The 19,068-nt window shown below is 40.0% G+C and overlaps 1 protein-coding gene across 1 annotated transcript in view; it reads left to right on the forward strand.

Moving 5' to 3' along the window:
* The window catches only part of slc24a2 (solute carrier family 24 member 2), a 252,818-nt gene that overhangs the window by 225,900 nt on the left and 7,850 nt on the right, over window positions 1-19,068 (forward strand). Inside the window, exons 8-10 of the mRNA XM_059970015.1 lie at window positions 5,402-5,545; window positions 7,875-7,964; window positions 14,921-15,087. Coding sequence (XP_059825998.1) covers window positions 5,402-5,545; window positions 7,875-7,964; window positions 14,921-15,087 — 401 coding nt within the window. The remainder of the gene's footprint in view (window positions 1-5,401; window positions 5,546-7,874; window positions 7,965-14,920; window positions 15,088-19,068) is intronic.

The raw sequence follows: 19,068 nt of genomic DNA on the forward strand, positions 1-19,068 counted from the left end.
TTCCAATATTATCATTCATCTGGCACAGCTGGCTGTATATTTAACCATGACATTCATGCCATCCAAATGCTATTGTGCAAAACACACTATTACACTTACCTCTCCAACAGCGCAAGGTGACAGGTAATCAGTACCAACAAATTTGAATGAGAAAGGTGATAACACCACATCCCTCCTACTAGAGTCCCCTAAATAGTGCTGATGTCAGCGTGAGTGCCATGATCTTTCCCGATCCATAACTAGCAGTGCCAGCAGATGATTGGTAACAGTGGTGTATGAAGCTCAAAGTTTTCCTTGTATTCTATTTTTCCCTCATCCCACATGCACTTATGATGTGCAAGTTCCAAGTGCTATTAACATATACCTTTTAATCTCCCTAATCTCCATGATATTGCCCTTATACTTTCTCTCTTAAAATAGCCAGCTAGCCAGTTAGCAGCTGCTGGTACCATGACTGAGGTGACAGTTCTGTTGGGTTTTATCGTTTCTGATTTTTCCACTTGCTTTGTACAGTAGAAGATATTGAGATGCAACCTACTATGAATTTGTAACATTTAAGATAGAGCACCAATATATATTTTATGCTCTATACTGCAGGTTATTTCCATGTAATTTTAATTATTTATGACTAGAGGAATCTGCTTCTTTGTGATATTTGTGTTTTTTCCCATGTTGCAATGACACTTTTCGTCTAAGTAAAAATTGCAGAGTAATCCCCCAATGTGCATAGATGCATTGGAAAGTAGATGTGGTTTGTTGTGCTGTCAAGTAATCAGAGCAACTGCATATACATCTCACAAAGGCAAGTTACTGTATTAATTGTTTATGTTAACCAGAAAGAAATTGTGGTCAGTGCAATTGACATTGAGTTAGTGAAATACCAGTGCGTAAAAAGAACATGGTAGCTGCCTCAATGACTATCGTCCAGTTGCACTTTACGTCCACTGTGATGGAGTTCTTTGAGCGGTTAGTGATAAAACATATCAACTCTTGCCTGAGAAGCAACTTCAAGCCATTCCAATTTACCTACCATCACAGCAGGTCAGCAGCAGATGCTATTTCATTGGCTTTTCACTCAAACCTGGAACATCTAGATGGAATCATCAGAATGCTGTTCATTGACTACAGCTCAGTTTTTAATACTAACATCCCCTCAATGCTAATCAATATGCTTTAAGACCTAAGCCTCGTTACCTCCTTGTGCAACTGGATCCTCAATTAGCTCACTTGCTTTCCTCACTCAGTTTGGATTGGCAACATCTCCTCCACAATCTCCATCAGCATAAGTGCACCACAAGGCTGTATGTTTAGCCCCCTGCTCTACTTGCTTTATATTTATGACTGCAAGGCTAAACACCGCTCTGCGCCACCACTGTCATTGGCTGAATCAAAGGTGGTGACAAATTAGCATATAAGAGAGAGATTGAAAATTTGGCTGAATGGTGCCACAACAACAACAACCTCTTAATGTCAGTAAGACCAAGGAGCTGATTATTGACTTCAGGAGGAAACCAGAAGTCCATCAGCCAATCCTCAACAGAAGACCAGAGGTGGAGAGGGTCAACAACGTGTCCCAGCAAGTTAGTGTCATTATGAAGAAAGCACAGCAATGCCTCTACTTTCTTAGAAGTTTGTGAAGATTTGACATATAATATAAAACTTTGATAAACTTTTACAGATGCATGCTGAAGAGGATATTGACATGGTACATCATGGCCTGGCATGGAAACACTAATGCCCTTGTATGGAAAAGCCGACAATATGTAATAGATAACTTCACTCAACTTCATTCGCTCCATCACTAAACTGTTCCCACAACCTATGATCTCACTTTCAAGGACACTTAATCTCATGATTTTTGATATTTATTGTTTATTTATTTATTACTGGGTTTTTTCCTCTTTATGTATTTGCATTGTTCATTGTCTAGTGTACATTAGTTGTTTGTCCTGTTTGGTGCGGTCTTTCAATGATTCTGTTGTGTTTCTTGTATTTACTGTGATTGCTCACAAGAAAATGTATGTCAGGGTTGCATATGGTGGCATATATGTACTTTGATAATAAATTTACTTCAAACTTTGAGCTTTGGAATGCAAATACAGTACACTGTTGTATGAAAGCATTCCTTGAGTGGGACCAAAGATTTGCCAAATGTCCTCTGCTCAATCTGCATGTCTATTTGAAGCATTACTGTATTTCTCACTGCATTCTCAATAAACTTGACACCAAAAAGAGGTGTTGAGCATAGGTGTAAAACAGGCTTGATTTGTGCAGAATGCTAGTAGTTTGAGGCAGTATGGAAACTGGACATCTGCAGATAGGAAGTCTACAATAGGTCATCAAAACTGCTCATTGCATCACTGGTACCAGCCTACCCACCATCAAGGACACATATACAGAAAGTGCAGTGAAGGGGCCTGTAACATCATTTAAAATCCCACCCACCTTGCCCATGGACTATTTGTCCCAATCCCATCAGGGAGGAAGCTACATGGCAAACAATCCAGACCCGTTACTCTCCCCAAGCAGTAAGGCTGCTGAACACCTCCACCCACCAACCCATCCAGCCACACACCCCAACACCACTACTTTATCATTTCCGTAAGGTCAGAGTCACCTTATGTATAGACATTTCATGGACATATAATCATTATGTGTATAAGCTGTCTTATGTATTAATATTTATTGTGCTCTTTATCTCATTGTGTTTATTCGTGTCTCAGGCGATCCAGAGTAACAATTATTTTTTTCTCCTTTACACTAGTGTACTGGAAATGACATTAAACAGTCTTGAACCACTTGAAACCCTGGGACTTTTGCTCATATGATACTTAGTCAACTTTCAATTTTGATGCTGATTCTTGTTAAGCGATTAAGTTTATGCTTTTTGATTTCCAGCAACACTCCTTGTGATCATAAAGTGAAAGCAACCATTTTAATTCCGAAAACATTGTTTTGAGGCCTGTGTTGCTTTCCATCCTACTTTATCATCAATGACCTTCATCACCAATTAGGCTGGGGTGATCTTTGGGGAATTGTTAGTATCTCCAACAAATACTAGGTGAGAGCTAGTGGTGTAATTGTGCCAAATAGTTCATTATAGTTATTGAGCAGTCCAACCCACGTTAATATAGGACTTCATTCTAATGCTATGGGTGCTCACCAGTCAGCTACATTTTCTGTTCCCTTCCCCATCCCACCCCTGCAACCAAGAACTCTGCTTGTCCTTTTAAAATAATATACAGTATATATAGCTTCTGGGTTGCTGAACAGCTGGAAGCAGTTCATTTAACAGTATCTGGTCACCCTTTACCAGATCCTAATCAAAAGAGTACAACCAATGGACCTCAAATATTTTGTCCTATCTAAGTATGTAATTGAACCTCTGTATACATATGTATGTGCACCCCACCCTTTTCAACTTAGCCTCCTGAAACAGACACATTGACTCATCATCATGAATATCCTAAACAAACTGATTACTGGTGATCAGCAAAAAGGCAGTAATTTAGCCTTAACATCACCATCTAAAAACAGAAAATTGGCCTCAAGGTATCTGTTTATGTCATTGAACATTACATTTTGGGTCAATTACCTTTGAAAATCAGGCTCTGCTGTAAATGATGAAGAACAAAAAGCTGTTATATCAATTCACAAAAGATTTCATTCAATCATGTATGTAAAACCTAGAACATAGAATCTCTCAACAGTGATGAGCTGTGACCCCAGCTCCAAAGATAAACAAATGCAATGAGCTATTGTAATATTATAAAAGGAGTTTTAAGACTTATTGTTTATAATTCATGATTATTTATACAGGAGCTTGAAAATAGGGAAAACTGTAATTTCAACTTGTATTTGTAATAAACAAAATTATTGATAGTTAAGTTAGAATCAATTGATCTGATTGTCCTTGTTAATATGATCTGTTGAAGTAGTCATTAATTAACTTAAATAAATTGGACTTATGAAGTAGGTTTGAATTTTTCTTGAAAAATTCAGAACCGTGTGAATATTTTGACATCAGAAGTTTCTTGATTACTCCATTGAAATCCCAGATTAATCATGAGTATTTTCCATTTCTCAATCAGTGCACAGTTTTGATTTTTAACAATCTTTGCTTATCCACATGAATGCAGAGCTGTTTTATTTTTCTTCTGCCAACCAAACAATTGCTCAGTTTTGATGATCAATGGCAGAGAGTCTGGTAAAGGGAAGATGGTAGACATTGTCTACTTAGACTTCATCAAGGCCTTTGACAAAATCCCACATGGGAGGCTGCTCTTGACATTCAGGATGAAGTACCCAATTGGATTCAGCATTAGCCTAGAAGGAAAAGCCACAGAGTGGAAGTAGATAGTTGTCTCTCTGACTGGAGAACTATGAATTGTGGTGTGCCACAGGGATCAGTGCTGGGTCTATTTTTTTTATCACTTTTATTAATGATTTAGATAATAATATGGTATAACAAAGAGACCTAGGAATAAGAATCCAAAGCTCTTTGGCATCACTGGCAGATGGTCATAAAGAGAGCTTTTGTCACATGGGTCTTGAGTACAGGAGTTGGGATGTTATATTTAAGTTGTCCAAGATGGCAGTGAGGCCAAATACTGTATAGTGTGAAGTTCTCATCTACCTAGAGGAAAAATATCAGTAAGTTCAACAGACTGAAGAGAAAATGTATAAGGGCCCTGCTGAGACTTGAGGACCTGAGTTGGTCTTCTTGAGGGAAGGTTGAATAGGTTAGGACTATTCCTTGGAGCGCAGGGTGATGCGGGGAGTTCTTGTAGAGGTGTAGATGCAAACAGGCTTTTCCCCTCAGGTTGAATGAGACTAAGTTAGAGGTCATAGTTTTAAGGTGAAATATTTAAGGGGCATCTAAGGAGTAAATTCTTCACTCAGTGGGTAGTGCAAGTGTGGAATGAGCTGCCAGTTGAAGTGGATTGTCTTGTAACACTTGAGGAAGTTTGGATAGGTATTTGGATAAGGGGGATTTGGAAGGAGAGGTGCAAGAATTGTAAGGGATATGGTTAAGGTAGATAATCACAGTCTTTTTCCTAGAGAAGGGGAGTCTAAAACTAAAGGGCCTAGATTAAAGGAGGAGGGGTGAGATTAAAAAGTGATCTGAGAGTCAACTTGGTTACAAAGAGTGTGGTAAGTATGTAGAAAAAGCAGTCAGAGGAATTGGTACAAAGTTTGAGGCATTTTGACAGAGACTTTTAAAGTGATTTAGGACTTGCTTAGGTAGACAACTTGGGCAAAATGGATGAGTAGGGATGAAGGGCCTGTTTCCACACAGTATAACTCTGTGATAAGAAAAATCCATTTTTCCAGAAATCATAATGTTGGTGTCACATACCTGCATTAAATATTAAATCACGGTCCCATCCTTTTTTTGTAGGCTGAAGTTACCACACAGAATGAAGATGAAGATAAGCCGCTTAGTTTGGCCTGGCCAGATACAGCACGTAAACGAATTATCTTTCTAGTTATACTGCCTATTGTGTTCCTATTGTGGTTAACCTTGCCTGACGTTAGGAAGAAGGTAAGCATCTGTACAGATTTTCTTTTCTCAGTGTTTTAATGCATGCACAGTACTGGGAAACTGCGTCTGCAACAATGAAACAAATGAAAGTGGAGAGCAAGAATGAAGCTGAGGAAAAGGAGGCAAACAGGTCTCTAAAATTTAATAGTAGAGAGACAGGGTCAGGTTCATTTGTTTAAACACATAGATTGAATAAAAGCTCAGTTCCATTGTCTCTTTAATACATACAACATAAAATTAATGTTATATTTAATTTAATTTCTACATCAAAGAAATCTTTAGAAGTAATTGTTAGAAGTTTTATCCTGTGCAAGACTATTAATCTCAAGGGGAAGGGGAAATTATGTTTTTAGGCAGGAACTAAATTGGGAATGGATGTACTCAGGAAAACGCATAACAAGAATGTGGAGGTTGCTTATAGGAAACACTTGAGATTCTGGATAGGTTTGTCCCATTGATGGAGGGAAAGGGAAGTGAAGGAACCATAATTGACAAGAGATGTGGGATATCTAGTCAAGAAGCTTCGTCAAAGTTTAGGAAGCAAAGATCAGACAGAGCTCTAGAGAGTACAAGATGCCCAGGAAGGATCTGCAGAATGGATTTAGGAGAACTAGAAGGAGGCATAAGGAGGCAAAGATGAGTAAGATTAAGGAACCCCCCCCCCCAAGGCATTTTACATGCACGTGAAGAGGAGAAGGATGACTAGAGTGATTAGAGTGATGGTAGAACCAATCAGAATAGTAGAGGAAGCCTGCCTGGAGTTGGAGGAGGTTGGGAGGCCCTTAATGAATACATTGCTTCAGTATTTACTAGCGAGAGAGACCTTGACATTTGTGAGGACAGAGTAAAACAGGTTGATATGCTAGAACATGTCAATGTTAAGAAAGCGTATGTGCTGGAATTTTTGAAAAACACTAAGATTGATAAATCCCTGGAACTGGATGGGATATACCCCAGGTTACTATGGGAAGCATGGGAGGTGATTGCTGCATCTTTGGTGACATCCTCACTGGCACAGGCGTAGTACCAGATGATTAGAGGGTGGCAAATATAATTCCTTTGTCCAAGAAAGAGTGTAAGGATAACCATGGGATTACAGACCAATGAGCACTATAAAACCTTGGTTAGACTACTCTTCAAACATTGTGTTCAGAAAGATGTGCAAGATGTAGAGAGAGTGCAGAGGAGATTTACTAAGATGGTGCTGGGACTGAAGAGCATGTCTTATAAGGATAGGTTGAGCAAGCTAGGGCTTTTCTCTTTGGAGCAAAGAAGGATTAGAAGTGACTTGATAGAGATATGCAAGATGATAAGAGGCATAGATCAAGTTGATAGACAATGGTTTTCTCAGGCCAGAAATGGCTAATAAGAGGAGGCATAATTTTAAGGTGATCGGAGGAAAATATAGAGGGGATGTCAGAGATAAATCTTTAAAAAGGAGTGGTGAGTGCATGGAATGCTCTGCCAGGACTGGTGTTAGAGGCAGATACATTAGGGCTATTTAAGAAACTCATAGATAGGATGATAGAAAAATGGAGAGCTATGTAGGAGGGAAGGTTCAGATTGACCTTAGTATAGGTTAAAATGTTGGCACAACTTCGTGGGCTGAAGGACCTGTACTGCGCTGTCATGTTCTGTATTCTATGTTCTAAAGAAATAAAATTATGGGATATTGAACATTTCTTGTAAGAGAAATTACAATTCCATCACTCAGTATGAAACTTATTTATTAGCAAACATAATGATTAAATATGGGTAAATATTGATCCTCTGATTGCTGGGTGGAGAAGCAAATGCCATGTATGTTAGAATAAAAGGAAGCATTGCAGATGCCTCAAGTATCATTCAGAGAATTTGAGGGAAATTTAGAATTGATGATTGCAGCATTATTCATTTTATGAATTTCTTAATGTATTTAGGACAAATCAAATAGAACTTGTGCCTAATTTGATCCTACTTAAGACTGGAAGATTTATGATCAGTATGTTCAGTGGAAGTATTTTCTTATAACCCAATTTCTTTTTATACAACCTCTATCGTAACACTGAGATAGTGAAGATGCTAGATGAAGCATTGGTGTGATTTGGTGTAAAGGAAAGTGGGAATTATGTGGAAAGCTTGTTTGTTAAAGAAATAATCCATGCCCACTCCAGAGATATAAATAACTCCATAAAAACAAGCTATTTTGCTGGTTAACAAAATAATTTACTATTACTGGAAAATTGCTTGTACATTTAAAGTTACATAAGTTGATACCCAAGTTTGTTTTGAGTTGTGCTGATTTAGGAGTGTACACTCAAAAATGACACACGCTTTTCTCATGTTGCAGAGCTCCAGGAAATTTTTTGTAATTTCCTTCTTTGGATCAATCACCTGGATTGCAGGCTTTTCCTATCTAATGGTCTGGTGGGCTCACCAGGTAAGTACGTTCATTTCCAGTAATTATGAACCATTGTTTTATTGCTTGTCTCATTAAGTAGTTATCGGATAGTGAATCTTAATATCTTTAACCTAAGAGAAAGTCAACCCCCTGTTGTAAGTAAACTAGAAGAATGTATGTACAGTACATAAGGCTCATATTCTGAAATCTGGAAACTAATTTTGAAAGTAAATCTTGACACACTTTACTGCATCACATGTTTAGTTATTGTATACAAAGGGCTGAATATTTACAACAGGGACATCTTCTGAGGTGATTGACAAAGTCTATAAAATCTACACCAGGGATTCCCAAACAGTTGATGGTAGAGGTCCATGGCAAACAAAGTTTGGGAACCCCTGATCTAGACCGTAGATGTCTTGGGAGAAATAAATACAACTGTAGAATGAAAACACCAAAATGCTAATTAAAATCATGGGATTTCTTTGTATTTTAAAAGGGTATGTTTGTATTGGTCATTATAAAAGTGATTATTTATCAACCTGAGTGATTAGATACATTATAACTAAAACAAATTCTCTGTCTGTATTTTCAGATGAAAAAAATCAAATAAAATTAATGAATTGCATATGCATTTGCCACATTAGTAAAGGTTAAATTCCAGGTAACATAGGTAGTTATCCTGAACAAATTTTAGCCTTTGAAGATGTTAATTATATGTCTAGTGTCGATGTAAGAATGTTAGGCTTACTGTACTCCATTTTTGTTTCTACATTATGCCAATGGCATGCTGTGCCATGACAAGAACTGGCACTGCAGTTGAATCTGGAAGCTGCTTTCAATTACTCTTTCCCTTTCCTTCCTGGGACTTGCCTGAGAGCCACTGCTCTGCAGAAATTAACCAACACTTCTCCCTTGCATTTGCTGACCATGACCCCATTCTCCTACTGAGTTGAGTGGTGAGGCTTGAAATTTAGACCCAGTCTGAGGAAAAAGTAAGGAAGCAATAGTCCAAGATGGTCAAAAATTAAAAGGTAATATTACTTGCTAGTCACAAAGTGACCAGAGATTTGACTTCTCTTTGATGCAGTGTTATTTTCAAAAATTGCTTTTTAAAGGATTAATACCTTTTCCAATGTTTCCTGATGTTTGCTCAATGTTCGATTTTATTCACAATTCCTCAGTGAATGAAGCAGTCCTTGCCTGCATGCAGCAAAACCTGAACAATACACTGATCACTGGGAAGTAATATTCATCCTGAGCAATGACCTTTTCAAACACCTAACCTTGACAATCAGTGGCATTTCCTACAATTAATATCTGGGAGTCATCATTGATCAGAAACTCAACTAGACCCAGCCACGTGAGGATAGAAATCCAGCACTGAGTGACTCACGCCCTGCCTTCCCAAGGTCTTCCCACAACCTGCAAGACACAAGTCAGGAGCATGACAGAATAATCTCCACTCACCTGATATAGTGCAGTGCCAATAACTCTCAGGAATTCTAACACAATCCAGAACAAAGCAGCCTGCTTGATTGCCTGATCAGCACCCATCAACCAGTCTGTAATTCATACACCACCAGCTGCAGTGTGTTCCTCCTTGCGGCATGGTAGCTGAGTGGTTAGCACAACACTTCACAGTGCAGATGACCAGGGTTCAATTCCCATCACAGTCTGTAAGGATTTTGTACATTCTCCCCGTGACCACATGGGTTTCCTCTGGGTGCTCTGATTTCCTCCCACAGTCCAAAGATGTACTGGTTGGCAGGTTAATTGATCATTGTAAATCATCCTGCGATTAGACTAGGGTTAAATAAGGGGGTTGCTGGCCATTGTGGCTCAAAGGGCTCTACGCTGTATCTCAATAAATAAATAATTAGCATCCAGTAACTATGGTATCAATTAGCTTATTATGTAATTCTCCGAGCCAGAAAACTAGAAAAACAAATAACATAACATAAATAACCTAAATTTATAAATAACATTAAACATTAAATACTTGCTTGGATATGTGCAGGCATAAGCTTGACACCATTCAGTTCAAAATCATCCACTGATTGCTGTTGCATCCACTACCCTAATTCGTTCCTTCCATTACCAGCATGCAGAGGACTGCAGGGTATCTCTAATACAAACTTCATTGCAGTTACTCCCCCAAGTGACTCCAAAAACACCTCCCAAACCTGTATTTGCTATCGTCAATAAGGAAAAGGGTTTCAGATACATGGCACACCATTACCTATATCTCCCCTCTATGCTGCAGACCATCTTGAATTAGAAATATACCACCACTTTTTTACCATTGCTTGGTCAAAATCACATAATCTCAATCCAAGAATACCTTCACTAAGAAGAATGTTTTTAAATCTACAAAAAACTAGTACTGTGATTGGTAAAACTGGTAAAAACCAAAGTTAGATCGCATTCAAGGCTCCATTTTTTTTCTTGCAAATAGATTTAAGTTTTAGCTACTAAACATAACAGTGGCAATTAGGTATTTTTAAAACAAACAGAAGATGGCTACCTTCCTGTTAAAACACAGAGAGATATTTGAGTTTTAGAAAGCAAGTGCAGCTAGAAACAATCAAGTTTAAGAAAAAGTGCAGCATGTTTTTTTTTCCCTTTCAAGCAGTATGCTTCCTTCGCAAAAGGAAAGATGATTGTGTTTTTTTTAAATAAGCAGAAAATGGAAGCATTCTTGGGTTCATAAGCAGTGAGTACTGGGTGATGATAATCACATAAAAAAGAGCCAAATTGGCTGGCTACATTGAAAAGATTGGCATGTTGGATTACACAAGAGATAACTGAATATTGTATACTGAGTGGATTGAGCAGTACTTTATAGCAAACGCAATAACTGATGAGAAGTGAATGCCAATTTTGCTGAGTGTATTGGATTTAAAAGCATACAGTTTGCTTTGAAGTTTAACTGCTCTATCTAAACCAGCCAAAAAGAACTTTGCTGATATCATGAAAGTAATTCAGGAACAATTAGAACCAAAGCCTTTGTTGACTGCAGGAAGTTTTAGGTTCTATAAGAGGAATCAAAATGAAGGGGAGTCCCTTCCAGCGTACATGGTTGATTTGAAGAGATTGAGCATAGTCAGTTCAATAATGGGCTTAATGATGTACTGAGAGGTTATTTAATTTGTGGAATCTAAAAGAAAGCATTCAAAAATGGTTCCTAACTGAAAGCACAACATACATTTAAAAGATCAGTTCAAATAGCTGTATCAATGGAAACATCAACAGAGATGCAATTGAGTTGCAGTCAGTAATGAAAGTGAGGTAAATGAAATTGCAATGTCTAAATAGAAACCTATTTGTCTGAACAAATAGTGTTACCATTGTGGCAGGGGCTCATGTACACTAGACCAATGCAGGTTTAAAGGTAAAATGTGCAGAAAATGCAACAAAGTAGGACACATACAAAGAGCAGACAAAAGTAAATGGAATGCACAGGAAAAGAAAAGGCTAAAAAATAAAGTTGCAGTTTCAGAAAGAGCACTAATCTATGTGCTGTTGATGGAAAATCTGATAATGATGCAAGTGACACAAGACTGGATAACCTTGTCATGTACAATGTGAAAACTGACCACAGCTTACACCAGAAGTGAACGGAAAATTAATTGGACACTGGCTTGGATGTTTCAGTCATTCCAGAAAGTAAGTTTGAATGGCATTTTAAAGACACAGAACTGAAGTCTGCAGGTATCCAATTAAGAAGTTGTAATGGAGAAAAGATAACCCTGGTGAGAATGACATTAGTAACAGTGTAATAACCAACCAACAAGCCACACTTGGCTTGGTTATGGTGAAAACAGCAGGACCAGCATTGTTGGGACACGATTGACTGAGACAACTACAACTTGGTTGGAGATCCATCCATCATTTGCATGCCACACCCTCTGCGATGAAGTCATCTGAAAGGTACTGAATGATACCACGACTGTCTAAATTGAGTGTTGGTGCCAACCACTTGGACTCTGGTAGGAAAGCTTATTGGATCAAGGAAGGACCATGCTGCTCAGAGGAAGCATGAAAGTGACAAAAGCAGTTGTCGGACTACAATTGTTTTTGTAGGCAACATATCTGAGAAAGCTTCTGATATGTTAATCAGGCAGTTACTTGTGAAATGTGACTTGATTTTAAGCTGGAAGAGAATTCAAGAAGCTTCAGGAAAGTTGCAAGCATTTGGCTTTTGTGAGTATAGAGAGCCAGAACCTATTCTGCATGTATTAAGATTATAGTATCAACTTCAAATGGGAGACAAAAAGCTGCTTGTAAAAGTAGATGCAAAGACCAAAGCCTAGGCGGATGAGTGGAAGGCCAAAGCAAAAGGAGTCAATGGAAATATGAAAAGAGAGGATTCGTCAGATGATGTTGTGGATGAGGAACCCAAGAGATGTCAGATAGTAAAGGGAGCAATAGAAGGATTATTAAGAGAATAGTCCAGTGAACTAAATGCTCCTTCCCAGGATCAAGATGCACAATCTAGAAAGAAGAAAAAGGAAAAGAAAGAGGAGGTGACATAAGTGCTATGGAAATGGAAGAGAATAAACGACACCTAACCTCTCAGGAAATTAGCAAATTCAGAGATACTCAAAAAGGAAGGCGAGAAAAAGAAAGACAAGAGACTAAAAAAGGGAAAGGGCACAAAAAGAGCGCGAGTGAGAAAGGAAAAGGCATAAAGGAGAGAAGGAACATGAGAAAGAAAAAAAAGCAGGATAAAGAGAGAGAAAGAAGCTGAGAATATGAAGGAAGCAAGGATCAAAGTAGATCCATAGAGGAAAGCCAAGAAAAGGGGAAGAGAGGTGTCCATAGCTGTCCAAACCACTTCCTGCAGTCCCAGATTAAACTCCTACAGCCACCACGGAGGAGTCATCAGAAACAGAGATTGTTCCACAGCCACAAGTCTCTCCTGCCAAGCAGAGTGACCCCACCACCCCCCACCCACCTCGTCAGGAAAGACATTGTCCCACTAGAGTAAGATAATCTACACAGTGATTAAATCTCCAGGCCTAAATGAGACTATTTAAAATTTACTATGCTGTGAATGTCTATATAGTAGTTTTATTAAGTATACTGTTTATATTGTATATGTTTATAAATTGAGATGCATTTGACCTTGAGTTTGGGGTTTATAGCTAAGCAGGAAGGAGTGTTGTATAATTAATATTTGAGTAATGTACATACATTGTTTGATTAAGCATTCTTTATTATTTACATAATGGATTGTGTGTTATGTGTAAGAGTAATTGAATTGTATATGTCATGAAGCTATCCCATGATAAGTGCACACCTTTCTTAAAGTAAAAAAAAAGCTAGACATGCATTACAAGCTCTGTCACTTTCAAAATTGTCCAGCTAATCCAGCATTTCTATGGTAACTTCACCTGCACAGTTGAGGTCTACAATTTGAGCTTTGAAGTCAAGATAGGAGTCAGGCAAGGCCGTGTAATGTCAGTAATATTATTTAACCTGGTGATTGACTGTGTTGTGAGGCAAACAATGAATGATAAGCAGCAAGGTATTAGGTGGACTCTATTCTCTACTTTAGAAAACCTTGACCTTGTGGATGACCTCACATTACTATCACATACACGCCAGTACATGCAAGAGAAAACTCAGCACTTTAGTGACAGGTTGGACTCAAAGTCAGCCAGAGAAAGACTGAGACCATGGCCTTCAGTGTGGAATTTCTTCCTCCCATCAAGGCATATGACATCAACTGGCAGATTCACCTACCTGGGGATGATCATTCAGCAGAATGGAGGGACCAAGGACGACATCCAGTGTTGACTCAGCAAAGCTAGAAACGTCTTCAGATCAATGAGCAACACATACGGATCAACCAAGTATAGTGTCTACACCAAGGTGAAGCTGTACCAGAGCTGTGTTCTGTCCACAGAATACTGGCACATGACACAGAACAATCGTCATTCCATACCATGAGCCTCCAGAAGATCCCCTACATTTTCTGGCCAAGGAAGATCTCCAACCACACCCTACTCCTTCAGTGTCACCAAAAGGACATGGCCACAATCATCATGAGGAAACACTGGAGATGGATTGGAAATGTGATGAGAAGAGACACCAGCTCCGTCATCAAAACAGCACTTATAGGTCCCCTGAGGAGCAGAGACAATGAGGGAGACCACAGATAACATGGTGCCGTACCATAGAGACAGAAATATGGACCTGAAACAAACCTGGGGCACAGTAGAGAAAATGGTCATGAATAGAGAGAGATGGAGGATCTTCATTGCCGCCCTAAATGCCAGGGACGTAACAGGCAGTAACTATCTCCCCAACTAGATTTATGTTTCAGAGTTACAAGCCATAACAGTAGAATTTGTCAAAATTGGTGCTTAATGGTCAGTGTAGATTCAGTGGCCAAGGGGACTGTTTCTGTGCTTTGTGACTATCGCATTTATCTGTTGGAGAGAGAAATAGGTTAGTCCACAGAGAATCTCTGACAACCTCCATTAATCTGATCATCTTCTCTTCCTTCAAATTGATATATTAATTTGAATTATCAGACAATTAAGGTGCTAAATGTTCAGAATTACTGTTATATGTAGGACAGTCAGCCCTCCTTATCCATAGGGGATTGGTTCTGGTTGCATGCAGAACCCGGGGATAAGGAGGGCTGATTGTACCTATGAAAAAGAAGTTGTGGGATGATCTCAACAAAAAATCTTGCCATGATCCTTTGTGATCAGTGATCATTTTCTCAAGCTACGATTTTTTTTTAAGAAGTTCTTTTTATTCTCTGCTTGTAGTCAAATCTGTATACAATACTGTATCCAGAAAATGATTCAAGGTTCTTAATATTTCACATATGCTGAGTTAATCCTTTTCTCCAGGAATTGTTTAATTCAATTAAATTGATTTAGAAAGGTGATCTTTATGAATGAATCCTGATATAGTTGCAAGCTTTTCTTCTACTGGTGTCACATAAATCAATATTTATTCATTTATTTCTATAGGTTGGGGAGACTATTGGGATCACCGAAGAGATCATGGGATTGACGATTTTAGCAGCAGGCACTTCAATTCCTGACCTAATCACAAGTGTAATTGTTGCGCGGAAGGGACTTGGTGATATGGCAGTGTCCAGCTCAGTTGGAAGCAATATATTTGACATTACAGTTGGGTAAGTTCATATAAAGGAATTTTAACCTTGCCATCTATGTCAAACAGAATGCTTTCAGAATTGTGCCCAATTTTCTGTCATTTGTTGCATTTGTGCCCTTTCTATTGACCCCATATATACCAGCTGGCCACTGGATAACCAACTGGCCAACTCGCAGATCTGTTGCATTGTTCACTTGACTGTGTTTCAACATATTTATGTTTAAGTTCTCCCCTCTTCTATTATCTGAGGTAGCCATTCTATTTATAAGCCCAAGCAGTAAATGACAACATGGTGCTCAGTAGGGAGCACCATCACTGACCTCACAGATTATTAGGGGTGCACAAATGATCTCTGGTTTTAGCACTGACCCGTACATCCATCAACTCAATTAGAGTATTAATTAACAGAAGGCATTGAAGCTGAATTATTTCCTGTTTTCAGCTTCTCAAAACAAATAGTCTCTTACACATTCAATCCCTGACATGCCATTCCTGTAGCTTCCCTGCTATCTACCCAGACCAACTCTTACTTAACTCATTCTCTTTCCATTCAACTCCTAACCCTTTTCCTCCCCTTCCAGATCCATAATGCTTCCCTCTCCATAACACCTCTGAAAACCAACCTTTGGGTTCTCATCAACTAGGCCTCTATTTCTATCTGAATGTCTTTAAAAAGTTCTCAGCACCACGCGGAACTAACTTGAATCCTTTCATTTTGCACTTTCTCAGCAGAATGCAAACATGAGTACAATGTTGTTAAATTATTATGCTATTCAATGAAAGAACTATTACTTTCTAAATGATTCCAGCTTGACACAGTGGTACTGCTCAAACCTCTGCGACAGCAGGCTGAGTTTAACCCCCTTCCAGAATTTGACACATTGACCCTTTGCTGTAGTGCAATGGGATGCTGCATTTTAGTTAAGAGATGTTCTTCAAAGTGAGGTGTTTAACCCTATCCAGCTGAATCTAAAAGATCCCATGACTCTTTGGAGGACTTTTTGGCGCCGTGATAAGATTGACTGATAAGTATGCACTCTACACCAGTACTTGATGTGAAAGGCATCGTCTCTTTGGGGGCCTTGCTGTTGCTTGCATGGTGGGTGGTGGGAATGCTGATGCTTTATGCCAGAATAAGTAGGAGGGGGGAGGGTTGCTGTTGCTTGTGTGAGGGAGGAGGGGGCTTTGGGATGTTACGCCTGCAGCCCCCTCCTTTTTGAGAATCGCAGGATCTCTATTGATTTGGGTCAGGAGACCCAGGAAATGAGAGAGAGAGACGTGTGGAATGTCTTGACCCCCAGGCGATATAAAAGCTACAGGAAACGGCCATTGTCTCTTGGAGACGGACTTGTGTATTACAATACTGTGTTATGTGGAAGCCCTCAGGCAAAGTGGTTGAGGGAGGGATTGCATCACCCCAACCTGATTGACATCTGAGACCCTGTGAGTCAGGATAAAAGAGGGTCTGTGGGAACAGCCCCTCAGACACACCAGAAGAAACGCTAGCGATCCCGTAATAGCAGAAGCCGGTGGGAGGAGGCCACGTGCGTTCAGTTCCATTTGCCCCGGAACCAGTGGCTTTTACCACGGGAGAATGGCTTTTAGCTAACAACGGGGAACCCAACTCCCAACGACTCTCAAAGGATTGACATCATAAAAGGACTGGGCAAGTTTTAACCCGTATTTCTCTCAAACCAAAACACTGCAGCTTGAACAAACTAACAGTGACTTTTATATTTCCATCGAACAATACATTATCCCCTAGACAATGATAGAGCTATTTCTTATTGATTATTATTATACCCACGCTTTTAGATTTAGTATTGACGACGTATATTATCTGTATGTTTGCATTGATATTATTTTGTGTATTTTTATCAATAAATACTGTTAAAATAGTACCATCAGACTTCATCGGACCTCTCTATCTTTGCTGCTAAGTAATCCAGTTATGGGGTTCGTAACAACTTGGGGGCTCATCTGGGATTTGATACCAAAATGGAGGGCCAGTGAATCGGGCTTGTAAGTCCAAACTTGGATCTGGTTATGCAGGTAGCCAGACGGGAAACCAGCAAAGATGGATGTGGGTGAATTTATAGAAAACCCGACTCTGGAGGCACTAGAGGCGGCCACCAAAGCAGACTTGATAAATTTGGTGAAGGGGTTAAACCTCACAGAGGTGATGTTGTCAATGAAAAAGCGGGAGGTGTGAAGGGCAATAACTCAGTATTATATTGGGAAGAATGTGTTTGCAGCTGAGGTACTGGAAAATATTCCTGAAAAGGTACCAGCTAGTGGGACGGCTCAGCTAGAGTTGGAGAAATTAAGGTTGGAACATGAAATTAAGGTAAAGCAGCTGGAAGCAGCTGAGAAGGAGAATGAAAGAGCCGAGAGAGAGAGGGAGCATGCACTCCAGCTAAAGGAGTTAGAGGTGAAACAGGAGCAGGAAAGAGCTGAGAAACAAAGAGAGCATGAAATTCAGTTAAAACAGCTGGAAGCAGCTGAGAAAGAGAGAGAGAGAGATCCGAGAAAGAGAGAGAGTATGGGGAGGCAGAGAAACAAAGGAAGCATGACTTGGAGATGGAGAAGTTAAGGCAAGGGCAAAGAGATCAAGGGTCAGACTGAGAGGAGCGGGTTAATGTTAGTCGAGAGTTGAGGTTAGTACCTCCGTTCGAGGAGACAGATGTTGATAGTTATTTCTTGCTTTTTGAAAAGGTGGCAGTGAATCAGAAGTGGCCCAGAGATCAGTGGGTGGCGCTGTTACAAAGTGTGTTAAAGGGGAAGGCACAGCAGGCATATACGGCGTTGTCCATGGAGGAGGGAGAGGAGGAGATTTATGACAAAGTAAAGGCAGCCATTCTCCGGAGTTATGAGTTAGTACCTGAGGTGTATAGACAAAAGTTCAGAAATTTAAAGAAAGGGTGGAATCAGACGTATACCGAGTTTGCCTATGAGAAGGGTGGACTCTTGGAAGGGAAAGCAGCAGTCCCTATCGGATGTGCCAGGGTAATCAGTAAATCAACAAGAGAGCCCCGGGTAGACAGAGTACGAGAAGGGTCTGAGACTTGTCTGTCAAACGGAACTGTGTCTGTGAGGGAGGGAGATACACCAGTTCCAGTACGGATCTGGAGAGATACGGGGGCTGAGCTATCGTTGATCAGCAGCAAGGTACTAGATTTTGGTCGCAAGACGGGAATGGCAGCTGTGAAAGGAATAAGCAAAGGGACGACAATGGTGCCCTTACATAAGGTCATTATGGATTGTGAGCTGGTGTCTGGACCAGTTGAAATAGGGGTGCAATCAGAATTCCTGAGAACTGACGCGGACGTCCTTCTTGGTAACGATTTAGCCAGTGGTAAGGTTTGGTCAGCAATGATGCTGACAAGCCGGCTGGTGAGTGTTGCGGCCCCGCCCCTAGATTCCAAGATCTATCCCGCATGCACGATCACTCGCAGCATGTCGAGAAAGGCAGCTGAGAAAGGGAACAGTTTAAGTCCGGCCAGTTTCGATTTGGCCGAGACGTTTTTACCAACCCTGTACCACGAGGGTTTAGAGGGTGGTAAAACGAAGAGTAGTAAAGTGAAAGAGGGTAAGGGAGAGGAGGTAGACCTTCCCTTAGCGAGGAGAAAAGTTCTAGAGGCAGAAGATAAAGAAGAGAAACAGATAGAGCTGTTAAAGGGTCCAGGGTTGGACATGGATGATCTGTCTGGTTTGGCAGAACTGTTTGAAGAAGTTGAAAATTCTAAAGGTGTTCCCGGTAATGAAATGAGGGCAGTCCTAGATGGAAAGGGTGCCCTTACCTCGAAGAAGTCTGCTGGGTTGGCAGATGAGGTTGTTTCAGCCCGCGGGGTTGAGTTTACTCCAGAGAGTAGCTGGGAGAATCAGGGGAATTTAGAATTTGGACCAGGTACAGGTATTGAAAGCCTGGAAGAGGCAAATGTCCCATTTGAGTGTGTCCAAGATGTGGATGCACGTGGTACTGAACCTAGTAATGGAGCTC

The sequence above is a fragment of the Hypanus sabinus genome, chromosome 5 (assembly GCF_030144855.1).
Source record: "Hypanus sabinus isolate sHypSab1 chromosome 5, sHypSab1.hap1, whole genome shotgun sequence".
Taxonomy (NCBI): Eukaryota; Metazoa; Chordata; class Chondrichthyes; order Myliobatiformes; family Dasyatidae; genus Hypanus; species Hypanus sabinus.